General features: G+C 41.7%; 1 protein-coding gene across 2 annotated transcripts in view; it reads left to right on the forward strand.

Annotated features, from left to right (window-relative positions):
- Positions 1–12523, forward strand: part of KCNJ5 (potassium inwardly rectifying channel subfamily J member 5) — a 60974-nt gene extending 48451 nt beyond the window's left edge. For both annotated transcript variants that reach the window (XM_052786355.1, XM_052786354.1), the window contains 2 exons: positions 214–1160; positions 11706–12523. In XM_052786355.1, the coding sequence (XP_052642315.1) occupies positions 221–1160; positions 11706–12049 (1284 nt within the window). In that variant the 5' untranslated portion in view covers positions 214–220 and the 3' untranslated portion in view covers positions 12050–12523. The remainder of the gene's footprint in view (positions 1–213; positions 1161–11705) is intronic.
- Positions 12524–17948: the final 5425 nt, after the last annotated feature.

Raw genomic sequence — 17948 nt, forward strand, 5'->3', positions numbered from 1 at the left:
GAAAGACATGGCCCTAGCAAAAAGCTTTCCTGATGTAGAATCAGCCTGTATCCAGCCCTCTACCAGCATGGGGCAAAGTTTGTTAGTGTAGCATTAATATTTGCAATGTTTGTTGTCCTGGTCTGTCATAAAGGTTCAGACAGTAAAACAAAATGGCTTTTGTCTCAGCTCTTTTCCTCCTGTCTTAAACTTTATTTCTTTCTTCTCCTGCAGCCCAGCCATGGCTGGAGATTCTAGGATCTTCATGAACCAGGACATGGACATCGGAGTTACATCCAGAGAGCCTAAGAAGATTCCCAAACAGGCTCGGGATGATGTCCCTATTGCCACTGACCGAACCCGCCTCATATCAGCAGAAGGTAAGAAGCCACGTCAGCGTTACATGGAGAAAAGTGGCAAGTGCAATGTGCACCATGGAAATGTCCAAGAAACCTATCGATACCTTAGTGACCTCTTCACTACGCTGGTGGACCTCAAGTGGCGTTTTAATCTTCTTGTCTTCACTATGGTCTATACCATCACTTGGTTGTTTTTTGGGTTCATATGGTGGCTCATTGCCTATATCCGGGGAGACCTGGACCATCTTGAAGATGAGAACTGGATCCCCTGTGTTGAAAATCTCAGTGGATTTGTTTCTGCATTTCTGTTTTCTATTGAGACTGAGACAACAATTGGATATGGCTATAGGGTCATAACGGAGAAGTGCCCAGAGGGCATCGTACTGCTCCTGATCCAGGCTATTCTGGGCTCCATTGTCAATGCGTTCATGGTGGGATGCATGTTTGTCAAGATCAGCCAACCAAAGAAGAGGGCTGAAACCCTCATGTTTTCTAACAATGCAGTGATTTCCATGAGGGATGAGAAGCTCTGTCTCATGTTCCGTGTTGGAGACCTCCGCAATTCCCACATTGTCGAGGCTTCCATTAGAGCCAAACTGATTAAGTCCAAACAGACCAAAGAAGGAGAGTTTATTCCCTTGAACCAAACAGACATCAACGTGGGATTTGACACTGGAGATGACAGATTGTTCCTGGTGTCACCTCTTATCATCTCACATGAAATCAACGAGAAAAGCCCCTTCTGGGAGATGTCACGCACCCAATTGGAGAAGGAGGAGTTCGAAATTGTGGTCATCCTGGAAGGAATGGTGGAAGCAACAGGTAAGGACTTGTCAAAAATCAGTCACAATTTTGAGGAGGGAAGGGGAAAAATGGAGTGCAGTTTGGCATTTACTGTCAATGTCACCTGGATTGAGAACGCGTTGGGATTTGTCCTTCTCTAGTGACGGACTCAGGTGGGATATTGTGGTCTGGGGTAACTAGCAATTAAAAGATGGGTCCTTTAGCTCATGTTGTAGTGTTTCGCACTGTTTTTATAAGTCTGGGATTCAGATGAAGGGGTTAGTCAAGGAGATGTCCATCATCACTGGGAACTGACCCATGGGAAAAAAGGAATTCATGAGGTCTGTTGTGGTCCTGTTTCCTGTGATCAAAATTCATGGCACAAATCTTTTTCCATTTCTCCTCTGTATGAAAAATTGGCTGTAACTGTGCTATTTTAGGTATTGCTGTAGTGATGCTTTTTAATGGAGGCTATGAAGGAAGTGCCCAAGTATTACTATATCCCATAAAACAGCATGTGCTGAAACTGAATGACTTGCACATGATGCAGGACATATATTTTCAAAAGGAGCTCAAGGAGGAAAAATACAGAAACTGCTTTTGTGACTCTTACAACCCAGCAGCTGTTTAACAGCTTAAAACAATGCTGTGTAATGGGTAGATTAGGAGATATACTCAGCTGATTCCCAATTTCCTTCCATGGGTGTATTTGTGGCAGGCGATGAAAGAAGTCTGCGTCCGTATATAATAAATCTGGAAAAGTTGTGTGCCTCAGCTTTCCAAAGTGTAGAAAAGGGAGGTGACAGTGTGCCTCAAGCTGAGCGAATGGATGGCCACAAAGGCCTCCAGGCTCCCTTCCACAGGTGGGATGCCGTGTATATCCTACGGGTCTGGTTAGGGAGGAGGATGGTTTACTCTGGAGTCTCACCTAAAAGACAAGGCACCATGGGGTCATTTTACCACTTGCAGCTAATTCATTTATTCTAGGCTTTGAGGAGGAGCTGGCAGGCTCTGTCTGCTGTGCTTCTAGCATGGCAAGCGTGTTTAAGCACCCTGAGATGCTGACGTTCCCTTCTGGCAGGCTTTCTGAGTCTGGGGTTGGCAGCATGCCTTGGTCAAATCAGGACCTTTAAGGGGAATGGGGCAACAGGCAGTACTGAGGAGAGAATTGCTATCTAGAGTTGTGGAAACATAGAAAGAGTCAGAGACACAAAAAAGCTTTTATAAGTAGGTTTGCCCTTTGGTGTTTAAGGATTTTGGTTAGGAGATGACACTGCGAACTCATGTTTTTTCTGTTGGTGGTGGTTGGATTTTTTTTTCCATCTTGATGACGCATGGGTTCTCTCTGAAACACTAGCAAGGGTTTTCAGCTTGATATGAGTAGTCAGTGGTATCAGCACCCTGTCTCACAGATTCTGGCCTTTGCTTACTATTAATATTGTCCCCTTCTTGAGATTTGTCCTTGTTATTCTCCTAAGAGCCAGATGTAAAGAGAAATAGTCTCTCAAATTCCTGCATCCTAGACCTTTGCTCTTAAAGACAGCTCTCTAGAGAGCTAATTCAGTTTCCCAGTATCTCCCTTTAGGCGTTAGGTGAATAGCAATAGCTGACTTTTCCAAACAGAGCTAATGGGAGGTTATGTATAGATTGCACTGTACCTAGGTTGGAGTACTGTATTGTAGAAGTGGAATTCATTTGGCATTACTAGGCAAATATTCTTTCGCAGCAGAGTATTGTAGGGATGTTGCAAAAGAAGGGGTGGGTGGAAAAGACTATCAAAGGCAAAGATTTGTGATGGAAGCTTATTTTGTAGCTTAAACATTTACTAGATACTAGAACCTCCTAATCTGAGCATGGAATGCAGTTCCTTGTTTGTCCAAAGCCTCTTTCCTCATCACACAGTGACACTATCAAATTCTGTTTGAACAGCTACTGCACTGCCTTCCTCTTATGAAAGCTCAGCCTCTGCTAGATATGTGTGAGAGGAAGTCATTACCAATAACAGCCTCAAAATTAAAAGCATGGCATAGGAATAATATTGCTTTACAAATGGGCTCCTCTCCCAGAGGGATTATATGGGCCAGTGTGTAATGATATTAAGGAGCACACATCTGTGGAAATGAATTATTCTGGTCTCAGAAGACAGGCTGTGAAATTCCAAAACCGGAGCTAGAAGAGCCAGTTTGCAATGAACTTAGAGCAGAGTGGACCTCAGATGATGCCATTATCTGATTCAGAGGCTAAGATGGTTTTCTGAATGACATATGGTAACTGGGGGGGTGTGATATTTTGCCATAATGAGAGTGGCTTGCAGAAGCACCGTGTTTGTGCTTTCCTGCTTTGTCCTCACACTTCGTAATGTTGATAAAGCAGTTTGGGGGATATTAATCCCTACCTCCATACCTTAAAATGTGCTCCAAGCAAATTCTTTAGGTTCTTTCCTTCTTGTCATATTGTTCAAGCCCCATCTGCTTTCAGGAATGGTGTCATTTATTCGCAGTGTGACTTCTATTGAATCATGACACTGTTACAACCTGGTCAGGTTCAGGGCAGTATAAAAATGCAACAGACCATTTGTTCCCTTAGTAACCCCTATGAAAAATGAGGAACCACCATCACAGTGCTCAGAGGTACAACTGGTCAGCGTATTCAGCTCTGTTCATGGTGCACAAGAGGCAAGCGAGTCCTGCATGCTGTCTCAGAGATGGCTCAGCTCTGCAGTCGTTGTGAGGAGTAAAAATTAATGGAAACTTATTCCGTCTTTACAGACAACAGCAAATCATACCATGAATGCATCCTGCACTGGTGGGGAAAAGGCAGTTATATTTTTTCAGAAGGTGTTTGGAAAGCAGGTCAAAATGGTGATTGTCAACGTAGAAACAACTAAAGAAATTTAAGCATAATGTCTTGACTAAAAGCATGAATATTTTCCACTGAAAGTTTGGGACAGCAATTTTATAATGATTTCCAATAGCTTTAACCAACCACACACATATTACAAATGTAATGTAACAAGTAACTCAAACAAGTAACTCTTCTTACTGACATTTAAGTTTAATTCTGATCCAGTGAAAAGCAAAGATGGTAAACAGTTTCAAATGAAAAGTGTAGAGTAAATTCTGAAGAGTTGAAACACTTCAAGTCACTGGTTTTTTTACAAAATGAAACATTGTGGTTTGAAACAATGTTTTTGTTTTCAAGTTGACTTGAATTTCCTAAACACTTCAAGTTGTTTGGTTTTTTTTTTACAAAGTGAAACATTGTGTTTTAAACCCATGTTTTTGTTTTCAAGTTGACTTGAATTTTTAAAAGCATAAATAACAACACACTGAAGAATGTACACACAACACACAAGAAATGTACCAGCCAGCCTAAAATGCAATGTTTTTATTTTGCTGAAAAAGAAAATAAACATTGTATTATTCTAGTGAGAGCTCTCCAGGGACCCACAGCTGTTCTACTAACTAACCCAGGAAGCCAGCTGCGGCAGAAAGCCCACTGTCAGGGGGCTTTCCAATCAGTGTTTCAGTATGGCTGAGGCACTGTGACTCTGCGAGAGGTTTAAAAATGCCAAAGGGAGACTAAGTTTCTGGGCAGATCTGTTGTGATCATTGCTGAGTGAAATGACCACTGTAAAGACAAAATCAATATAGATGACAAGTGTTCTGGCTTCCAGTGCTGCTTCGTGGGCATCTTGAAAGCAGCAGCATCACTCACAGTGCCTGCTTAATGAATTAGTCACAGAGATTACTTTAGGGAATTAATTCTCTTTTGCCTTATCTGAAAGGGACACTTGTCAAGATCAGCTGGCTCAAATTTGACTTGCAATAAAAGGTAAGAAAGTGAAGGTGGAAAATCTGTCTGCAAAGTGAATACATTTTTGCTTTCACTGCCTTTCTGCTTCCCACAGTAGCAATAAAAAATGAGAGCCAACCCTGTTGACAGAATAGGTCTAGGCTGTTGTTGGCCAAACCTCTTGCCCTTACCCTCCTGATCCTGAATTGAACATAGTGTATAAAGCAAGGCTGCTGGAATGTAGAAGAGCAGTGGAGATTTAGGTCCCCCTTCCATGCACATGCAGAGTCAGCTGGGTTCTGGTGAAGAATTTGGCTGATTCAATAAGAGAACATTGGAGAGTCCAATTTTTTTTTTTTTTTCCCTGTAAGCCATCACATATGATGACGCAGTCTGCATATCCTACAGGACTTTCTGGCAGATAATTTGAAGAGGGTCTCTTCTCTTCCAACTTTACCCTTCCGCTGCTATTTACTGACAATTAAGCAAAACCTAATTTATCAGTAGCTGTCCTGCAAACCTCATTCTGTATCTACAGGGTCCAGCAGTGCTATTGTCTGGGCATAGAGACAGCAGTGCTTGTTACTTTACTCTTGGTCCTCACTGGTTTTCATTACCTCTTTTTTCCCACCACTATTAAATAAGCCACAAGAAACAGTCCAGATGCCCGATTAGTCCAGTCACTAAATGAAGTTTTAATAAACTCTAGGATAGGCATATATATTTCTAGCTTAGAGTCTGTGTGATAAAAAGTGGTTTAATGATTAGAAGTAATTTACTTCATCCTGTCCCTGTGAGACCGTAGGCAAACAGCAGCTTTTTTGCACCTCAATTTACTCACCTTTACAGAGGACTTAGTAAAATTTCCTGGCTGTAAATATAGGACCAAAAGAAGTAGTCACAACATAAGATAACCTGAAATTAATCATGATTTTCATGGGAGAACAAAGGAAGGGTGTGGAGTTTTTATGCATTCATCATCTGGTTTGGGTTGTCTTGTTGTTTTGTTTTGCATTTTGCATATAAGTAAGTTTTCTTTCCTGCAAGAAGGACCTTGCAGAACTGTTACAGAAACTGCTTATATACTTATAGGGAAGAGAGAGATGTCTCAAGTCATTCTTTTCATCGGCTGAATTGTCCTCCAGAGGTAGAAGTTGGCAGGCTAGTCATTTTAGGTGCCTCTGCAGTCACTATAAATACCTTTGTGAGGGGCCTAAAGTTACATGGTATGAGCTTGATGCTCAGGTTCCGCCTGGTAGAGACCTGGCAATTGAATCTAAGATCTTTAAATCATAAGGTTCTTTTTTTTTTTTCATTTCCAGTGCCTAGGAGCTTTCACATGCCTGGAGACCATTCAGATAAATTAAAATCCTATTACTCTCCTCTGGCATAAAAATCAAAGTGAATCAAGCCCAGACATGTCCTCCTCTAAAGGAGACAAGCACAAGTAATTGGAGGACCATGCTCCTACCTTCTAATATTCCTTTTCAAGTTGGAGGAATATTGACTTTTTGGAGGTTATGGTGTTCTTTGGTCTAATTAACGCAAAGGGACTAATAAATTTCATAACCGTCCAAATGCTGATGCTAATCTAAAGACATGTATTGCTTAATTAGAGTGATAGAACTTAAAATTTTTATAACTACTCCTTGCCATCCTAACTTACATCAGTCTGTCACTATACCTCTGAGTCCATCAGTTCTTTCTCTGTACTCTTGTAATGTAGGTGGAGCTCAGCTCAAGGAGTGGAGTATGTATTATGCAGCTTTAGTGCATCCAGTACAAGGGGAAAAGTTACCCTGCATACAATAGTGTATGAAAACAAGGACAGAGAAGTGAAACCACTTCCAGCAGTATCTGTGTCTGAACTGCAGAGAGAGCCTAGCAAATATGGCAAACACACAGTCAGCATCCACATGACATTTTGCCAGCAGATAATCACTGAGCTCTGTGGCATTTAAATGAGGAGAGTTAATTTCAAGCTGATGAAAAATGTTGTCTTGACAGCCCCAGGGGTTGGGATATCTCTACCCACTGAGAAAGTTCAGGCAGTACTGAAAGGTTCGACTATACTGTTGATGTGATCACATTGAAGCCTGTGGCAATTTCTTGGGTTGGTAGATCATGCTTTGTGGTCCCCTTGCCCTCTCCCGTTAAACTGCCGGTAAAGGCACTGGCTGTGACGGTATGTTTGACAAAAATACGCATCCTCCAACAGTTGGAGGGAGACTGCTGGTTCATCTCTGGATAACCAAACAGCTGCAAATGCAGTTAGGTTTGGCTTGTGATAATGAAGTTTGATTTTAACTGGTAACCTAAGGGTATACAAGACCTGGAAATCAGGAGCAATCTCCACTTCTCCTAGCAGTGTGGCAGAGCCAGAAGCGTCTGCTCCAGTTGCATAATCAGTGGCATTGCAAGCAGTGAAACATTCTGAAACCTACAATTCCCATTGAGTACGCTGCGGAAAAACCAGGCTCCTTACTGAGTGAACCATCAAATAACTGCTTTCTGTCAGCATGTATTAACATTCTTTTATCTTTGATAAAATGTAAGCTGCTTGATCCCAACTGATTTTGATGACAGAAAAGTGCCTTATTGGTAGAGTTCCCTGACACCTATTTTACACACCAATCTTTCCTCAGTGACTTTCTCTGTTATTGAATGTAATGAAACACCTGGTTTAATACACATAGCAATATATTTTGTATCTTTTCATCTACTGGAAACCAGAAACAAGCCGTTTAGGAAGCCATCTATGGCTGCCTTAAACAGGAACATGCACAAACTCTGTTATTGATCTGTGATGCAGTGACTCCAGCCAACAGACAAAAAAAAATCCACTTCTTAGGATTCTGCTGTAATGAAATTATTGTTAAAACTCTATGAAATGTTTATTGCAGAACTTGAAACCAGGAGACAGTCCTCTGTTCTCCAGCTTTCTAAAAAGCCTGGAACTGGTTCCAGCTTTATTGAAAACTTGGTGCATCTGCTTATAACTTTGTAGAAACTTTTTTCTGGTATCAATTAAAATTGAGGTTTGTTTGCAACTGAAAGCTAAGCTGCTGAATTAAGAGATGAGAGCGCTGTAACTAAAACTTTAAAGCTGAAGATTTCACATATCATTTCACATTTTCCGCAACTGACAGATTGTACAAATTTATATTAAACATACTTTTTCATTTTTAAACCAGATTGTTTAGGAGAAAATTAAACTTCTAATGGTCTTACTATCTGGAAAACACGATACACTTGAAATAAAAATCTCTATGACTTTATTTTTAAATAAGTTTTTAAGCACATCTACTTAGACTGACAAAGGGGAAATGAGGATATTCTTTTGACATGAAGCTTACTTAAATAAAATGCCCAAGTCACCAACTACCACTTCTCTGTAACTATACCAAATATCTGTTCCATTTAAACCCAAAATGTGTAGTTATATCTACTTTCAGATAAGGATTAACAGCCTTTATCAGGGCCATAAGTACTATGATTATTTTTGCAAGAAATTCCAAGAGTTTGAAATCTCCCTCAATTTCTTGTGCTCTCCAAAATGTCAGTGCTCCAGGGTTGCACAAGACAGTGCTACTGCACTGAAGTAGAACAGCAGTGCCAGTGTTGCTGTGGTACTTGATGGATAGGAGCATATAGCCTAATGATTCCCGACACCCAAGATGTCCCATGGACTTGGATAAGCAAGGCATATAAAATGAAACGGCTGATTTTTGCAGAGAGCCCCCAGCCACGTATGAAGGATCTTAGTCTAGTGAATTACTCCGCCCCACTGCAAGCTGAAACAGATATTCAGAGCACAGAGGGCACAGGGCACATTGTATGCAAGTGGAAAGTAGCAGCACCCATGTCCTCTTAATAAAAGTAAGGTTTATTGTTTCCACACCTCTTCTGTCATCTTTTTGCAGTTACAGAGGCAATAATTAGCTAGGGACATTACAGATGCATTAATTAACTAGGCTGGAGAGCACAGGGCAGCCTGCAAAGCAGGCACTTAATGGAATTTGAAGCAGAGACAATGCTGTTGTTTACTGGGTAATGTAGGAGTTGCCAAGCAGTATGTCCCCACGCAATTAAAACACCACTGCACATGTGCTAAAAAGGAATATTTGAATGGGATTATGGAGCAATTACAAGTTGTCTTATTGTGCTGGCTCTGTGTACCCCTGGGGTTACAGAAAGCAGCTACTGCAGGAAGCTGGCAGTGTGCAGTATTTGGTTGCTGAAAGCTTTCTATTGTTCCTTCCTTAATTGAATACTTACAGCAGGAGATAACTATGAGTGTGTCTCTGGAGTTCAGGCTCACTGTCAGTTACTTCCCCCAGGGAAGGAGCTATTTCAGGCCCTGATTATAAGGCAGGAGTTCCCTTAGGATGCCTCAGGCCCCCCCATTTAGCAGGGACACCCCATCTTGGCCTTGGGTACTTCTACATGATACCTTCATGCAGCTGCAGCACTTGGAAGGTCGGGATAAGAATTAGCCGGTTCAATAACAGGACCTAACGCTGTGGGCCTGAGGGGTCTCCTCTCCTCCTCTCTTTGCTGGGCTTTGAAAGCCCTCCGAGATTGGAAGGGGCACTTGAAGACCTTCGTGATTTCTGGTGCAAAACCAGCTCTGTTGAAAGGGAAAAGGGCTAGTTTATTTTAACTGTCTCCTCACCATATGTGCACATGCTGCTGGTTGTCTAGCATTCTGGTCTCCCAGCATGAGGGAGCGTCAGAAAATGGGATTAGCCCTGCAGCCCTGCATTACTGACCCTCAAAACAGCCTGTAATAAAAGCCCTTGCACAGGGTGGTCAACAGGATGATAAGTGTCAGTGACACAGCTCTCCTGAGAAAAACTGTAGCAGGACTCAGAAATTAGCAGGACTTCATGAACTGCCTGCGCATTGAGTTGCTCTTTGCTAGCTGATAAAAGGGAGTGAGGATTAACCAGTCTTCACCTCAAGGACTGAGGAGTCCAGGGCAGGTGATGCTGCACGTTGTAGTGTCACCACATAGTCAGGAGTGGTCTCCATTCTGTTTTTCACTTGTAAAGCAAAAGCTGATAGTTTCCTGCAAAGACGCTGTACCTCAATAGCGCTTCTCCTTAAGGCAAAAACACTGGGGGTAATTTTCTTCTTCCATTATCGTGGTTTTCATAGCAGCCTCTGCACTTCCCGGTTCCTTCCGGTCCAGGAAGCAGGCACGCTAGAACACTATGACTAACTCTGTACTTGTTGTTCCTGCCCAGAAGCAAATACTCCTGCAGATCTTCTTGGGGGGAAAAAATTGGCTTTTCAGTCTGTGATACAGAACTGGAAGTTTCTCAGTATTGCGTGTGTCACCGTCCCTCTTCTCTCCTTTAAAGAACCAAAAGCAACTAGTATACTCCGGGCCTGACAGCTTTAAACTAAGGCAGGCAGTAAGAGACAAGTAAAGCTTTCCAGAGAACTTGTTTGTGTGGGTTTCTTTTTATAGACTGTAGCAATTATAAGAACAAAATATTTGTCTTTTCACAAAGGTGCCTTTTTTTTTTTTTTAAGGAAAGGAGTTTTCTGATTACTCTGAGATTTCAGTCACTTAGTTGAGCTCACGTGGGGAGAATACATGATATGTTCTTCCCTGAAGCATCTGACACTGCTATTTTTCCCCCTATGCATTGTTTTAGATTTCTGTTTGTGTACTTTGGGCTGAAGCAGTTAGAGTTGGAAGTATTGGTCAGGAACCTGATCAAGTGCATGTTTTGCATGTATTCCACTCAGGCCTCTCTCTCACCCTCCAAAAGAAAACAGTGGAAGGACTTTGTGAGGTCAGGTTTTCCAAATTTCACCAGAATTCATTCCAAATTCATAACATAATTAGGACAAACAGAAGACACATTCAGAAGAGAAGTCAGCCTTGACAATGGCAGGTGATTCCAAGAGAATTTGTTCACAGTTACACCAACACTGAACTCTTATCCCTGCTCTGCAAAGCTTGTCTTTAAACTTTGTCAAAGTAAATAAATAAACTCTGATCCTTGGGGCTGAGAAGCAGCTTGACAAAAATCAGTTTCATATTGCCCACTGTTCATTCAATCCACAATCCATTAATAAATGGAATTCAACATGCTCATGATCTTGACCGTGTCTTGTTGTGGGTTTTGGTTCTGCCAACCCAAAACAGTTGGACTGAACCCTCCAGAGGTATTTAAAAGCCAGCTTGCCATATAAATCACTAGGCCCTATATATAATCATATAAATCACTGGCCCTATATATAGCCCGTATAGCCTTTCAGGCTATACGCCTTGGTGTGTTAACCTAAGTGCAGGAGGGAATTGCTGATACTGCTGTAGCTGAGGTGGGATGGGGTCAGACACAGTGGGAGTGCAGGGCAGTCATTCATTCTACTGAGGGCCTGTGTGGGTCAGGATTTGAGGTGCATTGGGAGGGTTGGACGTCGTTCTAGCACAATTCACCAGAAGTGCTGTTAGTATCGGCCACGCAAGCAACACCTCAACAGAGCAATGTGAGGAGAGAGAGAAGCTGCTTAGTGGTACCAGACTTCAAACCCATGAGCACAAGGTTCAGGAAACAGTCTGAAGATGCGGCGATGAATCCATCCCTTTTCCTTTGAGTGCTCAGCTTTTATCATGATAGAGGCTTTTGTGAGGCTTATTAAGCGAAGACCTTTTCTGTGTCCCAGAGCAATCAGGTATGGAGATAACATGAAAGTGCTTTTAAATGAAAGAAGTGGTTGGGTGAGCATGTAAAGAAGCTTTGCATTTAACATCCCTCTGTTTCCATCTAGGGATGACTTGCCAGGCTCGCAGCTCCTACATGGACACCGAGGTGCTGTGGGGGCATCGCTTCACTCCTGTCCTCACCCTGGAGAAGGCTTTTTACGAAGTTGACTATAACAGCTTCCATAGCACTTATGAGACCAACACTCCCGTGTGCTGTGCCAAAGAGCTGGCCGAGTCCCGCCGGGAAGGCCAGCTCCTCAGCCACCTCTCCAGTGCCACCCTCCTGAGCGGAGGCAGAGAAGCAGAGACAGCAAAAGGGGAAGAAGAAGAGGAGGAAGGCAGGGAGCCAGCAGGATTGAATGGAGCCAACGGGACAGCGGGAGAGGTGAAAGAAGATATGCCTGTATAACACCTGAACTGCTGGACAGTAGATACCCACCTACACTTACTGGGAAACTGGGGCCTGGCAAGTCAGGAATTGACTGGGAGTCAGAGAGCTGAGATTTATGTCCAGACCTCTGCTGCCTGCTGCTTGATCCTGGCGAGTCACTGCACAGCACTGTGCCTCAGTTTCCCTCTCCTTTTATCTGTACAGTGAGATTCTGAGCTTTGCACTTGTTTGCAAAGCATTTTGATCTCTATGGACAAGGCTCACTAAATATGATCACTGTTAAAATCGAAATTCCTACCACTGGTTGTTTCAAAAGATGTTCATTGGATGTTCAGAACTCTTCCCCCTTGAGAGGGTATTTAAAAAGTAAAAGTCCAGAATGTGCCATCTCAGTATGAAGAATGTGGTTTCATACCTTCACTTAATTTGTGGGTCAATGTATTGTAGACATTGTTACTGCTAAATTAAAAGAAGAGGAAAAAAACCTCCCTGGTATGTAGTGAAGTGTTTTGCCTTCATGATTTTTACGAATAGATTTTAGCCTTTTCCTCCACAATCACAGTCATTGTGATTTATTTCCTGCAAGATGTCTGATATTAACAGGACAACTTTCCCTGCAAACCTTTAGCATGTTTATCCAGTGTTTTTGACTGTCTTCTCAAACTGAGGTGCTATCTTTGTATACTCTTTTCATGGAATCTCTGACACATTTCACAAGCTATTCATGATCAGAGAAAGTTTAGATCTTGCCCCAGTGAAGGTTTTTTTCTGGCCTGGATGTCCCAGTTTCTGTTCCGGTTGATGATTTAAAACAAAGTAAGTAGCCATCTGGGAGTTTGAAATGTTCTGGAATTTCAGACAGAGTCCCTGGACTAGGTAGACTGGGTAAGTAACAGCTTGCAAAATTCTCTGCTCTTGTCTAAAGTACATATTTAAAGTAAAGGTTTAGATGCTGAGGTTCCTAAAGCTAATGGGAACATGCACTGACATAACTGAAGCCATCTGGCCAGGCTAGTGCAAGCATGTTAGTTGGTGTTGAAAATCAGGATCAGTTCCTCACTTCTGTCAGTGGCAAGCAATAACATCTCTGGAGGTCTAATGCTAACCTGCCAGTAACTTCTTGAAGTGTTTTAGGCATGCTTCATCCTGCAGCTCAATTAAGATCGCTATTCCTGTGAAGCACCAAATTGAGTTAACAATTTCAGTCTTTACAAAGAGATAGGCATAGAACCATACTTCCCCAAAGAGGACTGTCACATCCAGAAAAGGGGTGAAGAAATCTAGTCTGTGAGATGAAAAATTTCCACAAATTTGAACAACACAGAATAAAAATGGCCTTGTTGGGGAAAATCTCTTTCCTTACCCCCCAAAATTTGGTGAAAAAAAAAAGATGCCTGCAGATTACTTCTTTATCAAAATGGAACTTTATTTCTTGGAGAATACATAATATGCAAGAGTTATTTTATATATAGGAAGGACCGTATGTATATCTATGAAATAAATATACATTGTAGTAGGGATGGACTGAGCTGTACACTAGGGATCTTAAATACGGTTTTGCCTCTTGATACTAATACAAAGACAAGATAAACTGGAAATAGAAAGCAATGGTGTTATTGACATGCGAACAAAGAGAATACTATCTGTAGGGGTCAGAGATACTATTTAATTAGAGATCTAATGTTACAATGTAGATAAAAGAGAAATTTGTATTTCTTTCTGAGGGGGGCGGAAAAATGAACATGGCATGACTCTGTTGTACTTAATACCATGTTAAGAGCCAGCAGTCAGCTTGGCCTCCAGGATATAGGAACTACCATTATGTTATACGGTAAGTTTTGAAGTGACATAACTTCATTTGAAATGCTCGTCAGTTCTAGAAAGCATCTTGCAGACTTGAACAGAGTACTATTTTTCAAAAAGGTCTCATTTTAGTTTTTCTGCTCAGCTTCCTCTTTTTCCATACTAAACCTCAGAGGAACAGAAGGAGAAATACAGGGAGAAAAATGGGAGAGGTTTCTTAGAAGAGTTTGTTCTTTTTCCGAGACCCTCACTTCTCACCCTACCTCTGCAAAATAACTGTGTCAAAATTATTTTTCAGAATTTTTTATTCTGTAGCTGAAGTGAACTCCTAATGTATGGGATAGTGATGGAAAGGAAAACTGTAACTGATCTGTGCAAGTCAGAGGCAATTTCAGCCCCTCAGAGAGATGTTATATAAGCTCTACCCAACAAGCTGCCTTGTCCAGCTCAATTCAACATGAGAGAGGGCTTGCTGAGTCCCTTACATGATGTCAGAGATAGAGAGCTTCGAAAATGGCACTAGATCGCATCTGTACCTTTCTTATTCATGGTTTTTACCATCCAGAGAGAAGCTAGCCATCTTCAAATAGTCAAAAAGTTACTTCAACTGCTCATTGCCCTTGAGATTTCATCACACAAACTCGCTCTTTCCCAATACTGTCAAGTCTGAGAAATCCTGCATCCTACACATTAGGAATTTTTGTTGTTGCACATCAGATATCGCTGGCAGAATAATTGCTGAATGGTGCATAGTGGGGCAGGGTGCAAATCTATTACAATGCATGGGAAGTAAGACAAGAAGTGTATTTCTCCCCTTTTGAGCAAAGCCCTTAAGCAGCTGTGTACTCTGTTGGCTTCACGGACTGTTTCTGTGTTTGAAATTTGCAAATATGCCTAAGTACATTGTTGAATTGATGCTTCAAACAGTGCCAGCGTGAGCGGTAGCAAAAGAACTTCCCTGACTTCTGTAGAATAGGAGAAACATCCTCCTGTGTTTTTTAATAAGCTGAGCAGATCTGGAGGAGGATATCCTCCAGAGCTGAATGCACCTTGTATTTGATATGTAAAAGGGGGGGGAATGTTTTCAAGTTGTGTAGCTTGACAATCAGTTACATGGGTTTTGGTAATGCAATCAAGTCATACCCTTTCCAAAGCATTTCAGGCAGACCCCAGGACTGTCCTGTGTTCTCCTTTTCCTGAACTGTATCCCAAGGAGAGATTTATTTTAATGAACATATCAAACTTTTCTGAAAGTAAGGGAGAGAGCCTCTTCCAGAATTGTCACCTCTGAAAATTTTATCAGTTTCCCTGCCATTCCCCAAGCATGTGCAGCACAATAATCCATGGGAATAAAAGCATAATAGACCCACTCTTTGCTGTAATGAACATTTAAATACAAGTCTGCATCTCTTATGTGAGTTGAAATAGCTCACATAGATACGTCCACCCACATAAATATCCAGTGTATGCTATATACTCATCAGCTTCTGTACTTTCAAAAATATTAACTAATACTCCACAAGAAACATTTATAACTTGTAAATACACTATTCATGCACAAATAACCATTCATAGGTATATAATGTACCCAGTAAACAAGCTAAAAATACATATTCAAAACATTGAATAATTACATCTGCCTTATAAATGTATCACTGATAAGCAAAATTCACAACAGTATCCATCCACAATAATGTACACTTGTGTGTCTGTGTACATAAAATAGCTAGCTCTCCTGTCACACATACACATGCACACACATGACAGTAGCTCTCAGAAGCTACCCCTATTGCATGTGTACACAAAGTATACAGTTATTCACAAACACACCCACACACAAACTTGCATACCTGAATCCTGCATTTTAAAACGCCACCTGAAGGCTGTATAATTCATCGGGAGTCCAGGTGCCTTCATACAGACATAAACGTACACATTGTCTTTCTGGCAGGCAAACCTACATGTTCAAATGGTTTTCCAACACCATACAGCTAACCCCTGCGTTGCACAACACAAACACATCCTGTAACCTTCAGCAGTACGGAGTTATGAAAGTAATTTAATTTCAGGTGTGTGTTTCTGTCCTGCAATCATTAATGAGAGTTTCTGAGAAAACAAAAGCTACATTTCTTGTTCTTTATTTTTCTCCTTGTGGCAGGATAGTTGGGAAACACCTTTCTAATGCAGGAGAGTTAATAAGCTGTGAATGGAGGCAGGAAGGGAGAATTGCTTACAGCAAAGGCTTTGGCATTCTGCTTGATTCTGCTCGAGGGTTTGGGAATTGGAGTGGGAGGGAGCCATGCAAGCCGAGTCATTTTATTGTATCAGTTGCTCTCCCAGGCCCGGCTTTTTAACTGGTCTATTCTTGTGCAATGTTACTAGTGCTCACGTACGGCCAAGCTGACCTGTATGCCTTCTGTGCTTTCCTCTCCTGTATGAGTTTCCATGCTTATGCTTATTAAGGCTACCCATTTTGACTAAACTATGTTTCTTAGACTGATCTGAAGATATGTAGACATGAAAAATCCAGCTCTTGCCTTTGTAGTTGGTTCCAAGGATTAATTAACGTGACCGTTAGGAATGTACCTTTACTTTTCATTTTCATTTGCCTGGCTTTAACTTTCACTCATTGCAAGACCTGTCACTCATTTTTAGGCTTAAATTTACCCCCTCGTTGTTTTTTCTCACTTGTTATTATGAATGTATTTCCATTAGAAATAGTAGATCATGAAGCTGAGATAAGAGGGAATGTTATTTATGCTCAAGTAATTAATACCCCGTGATAAGCTCCATGCATTGCCAGCCATATCTGCTGCAACATATGAGAGGCAAATTGCCAGAATGTGTTAAGCAGCAGTTTGTCGGATGATGGAGAGAATACTTAATTAAGTTACAGGGTAACTAGGCAAGCTTTCAGTCCATGCATAAAAGTGGCAGCAGTTTCCACTTCAAGGCTAGTGAAACAGTGATAACTGCTGAAAGTCAGATTCTGATATTTGGACTGACACTAGTCAGGACTTCATTTCCAGGGATGCCTGGTCATTTAGACAGGTGTGAGAAGCGGGAGAATCTAGCTGTCGGCATTTTATTATATGAAGAAATCAAGGCCAAATTCTGATTTCATTTAGGGCGATCATTCTCTCTCAGGGAAATGGGGAGATGTTCCAGTGGAGCCCAGTGGGTCCCTCTGCTTTGCCAACATCTAGCAGACCAGAACTCAGTTCTTAAGTACTAGCGGTTGCGCTTTCAGGGAATGGAGGGGAGGGTTGCATTTTCAGACTTCATTGTGTGTAAGAAAATGCATACAAAGGTGGCTTGTGTTGAACAGCTGGTGCTGGTGGAATGACTTCTGCTAAAAAGTAAAGCCTAATTCTGCAGTTTTGCTGAAGGAAGTTTGTTATTTGCCTTACAGGACTGTCTAGGCATCCTGCTTAAGCAGAACGAGGTAGCACAAACATGCAACTACTTTCCCAAGAAGCATGAAATCTAACTAAAGTCCCACTGAAGTCTGTGTTTCACGTGCTGATATGAATGCAATTCTAGAGTGACTTCAGTGACACCACTGGTTTAGCAAGCGTTGAAGGTAGTTGGTATAAGCAAATACAGAATTTAGTTCAGTGGGGTGACCTGAATGAGTGAAAAAAAACAGCCTGGTTTAATTAACTGCAGTAAAATCAGGAGTAACTCCTCAGAATTGAAGCTATCTTTTGGTTGGCTTAGTGAGATCAGAACTAGGACATGAGGTGGTAAAAGCTTTGCTTGTAAAGCTCTGCTTTCGTTCACAAAGTATTTGAATCATAGTCCATCTCCAAGTAGGGACAGAGAAGAAAATCAACAACCTTTCCTTACTTGGGTGTAGAAATGAGACGATCAGTGCAGCATAGTATCATTTGCTACTCTCTAGGTATCTCTTCAACCCCCAAGAACAAGACTGGCTTTGTGCATGTCTGATGTAGAGCCACTATTACTGCTTCTGATACAGAGTGGGGGCAGGTGTAGCACTCCACAGCAAAAAGCTGAGCCTTTAAATTAACACTCAAATACTGTAAATAACAGTGGACAAGGAGGAAGGGAAATGCCTTGGCTGAGCCATCTAAATAGGGTTCTGTTTGCC

Source organism: Harpia harpyja, chromosome 4 (genome assembly GCF_026419915.1).
Source record: "Harpia harpyja isolate bHarHar1 chromosome 4, bHarHar1 primary haplotype, whole genome shotgun sequence".
NCBI classification, from domain to species: Eukaryota; Metazoa; Chordata; class Aves; order Accipitriformes; family Accipitridae; genus Harpia; species Harpia harpyja.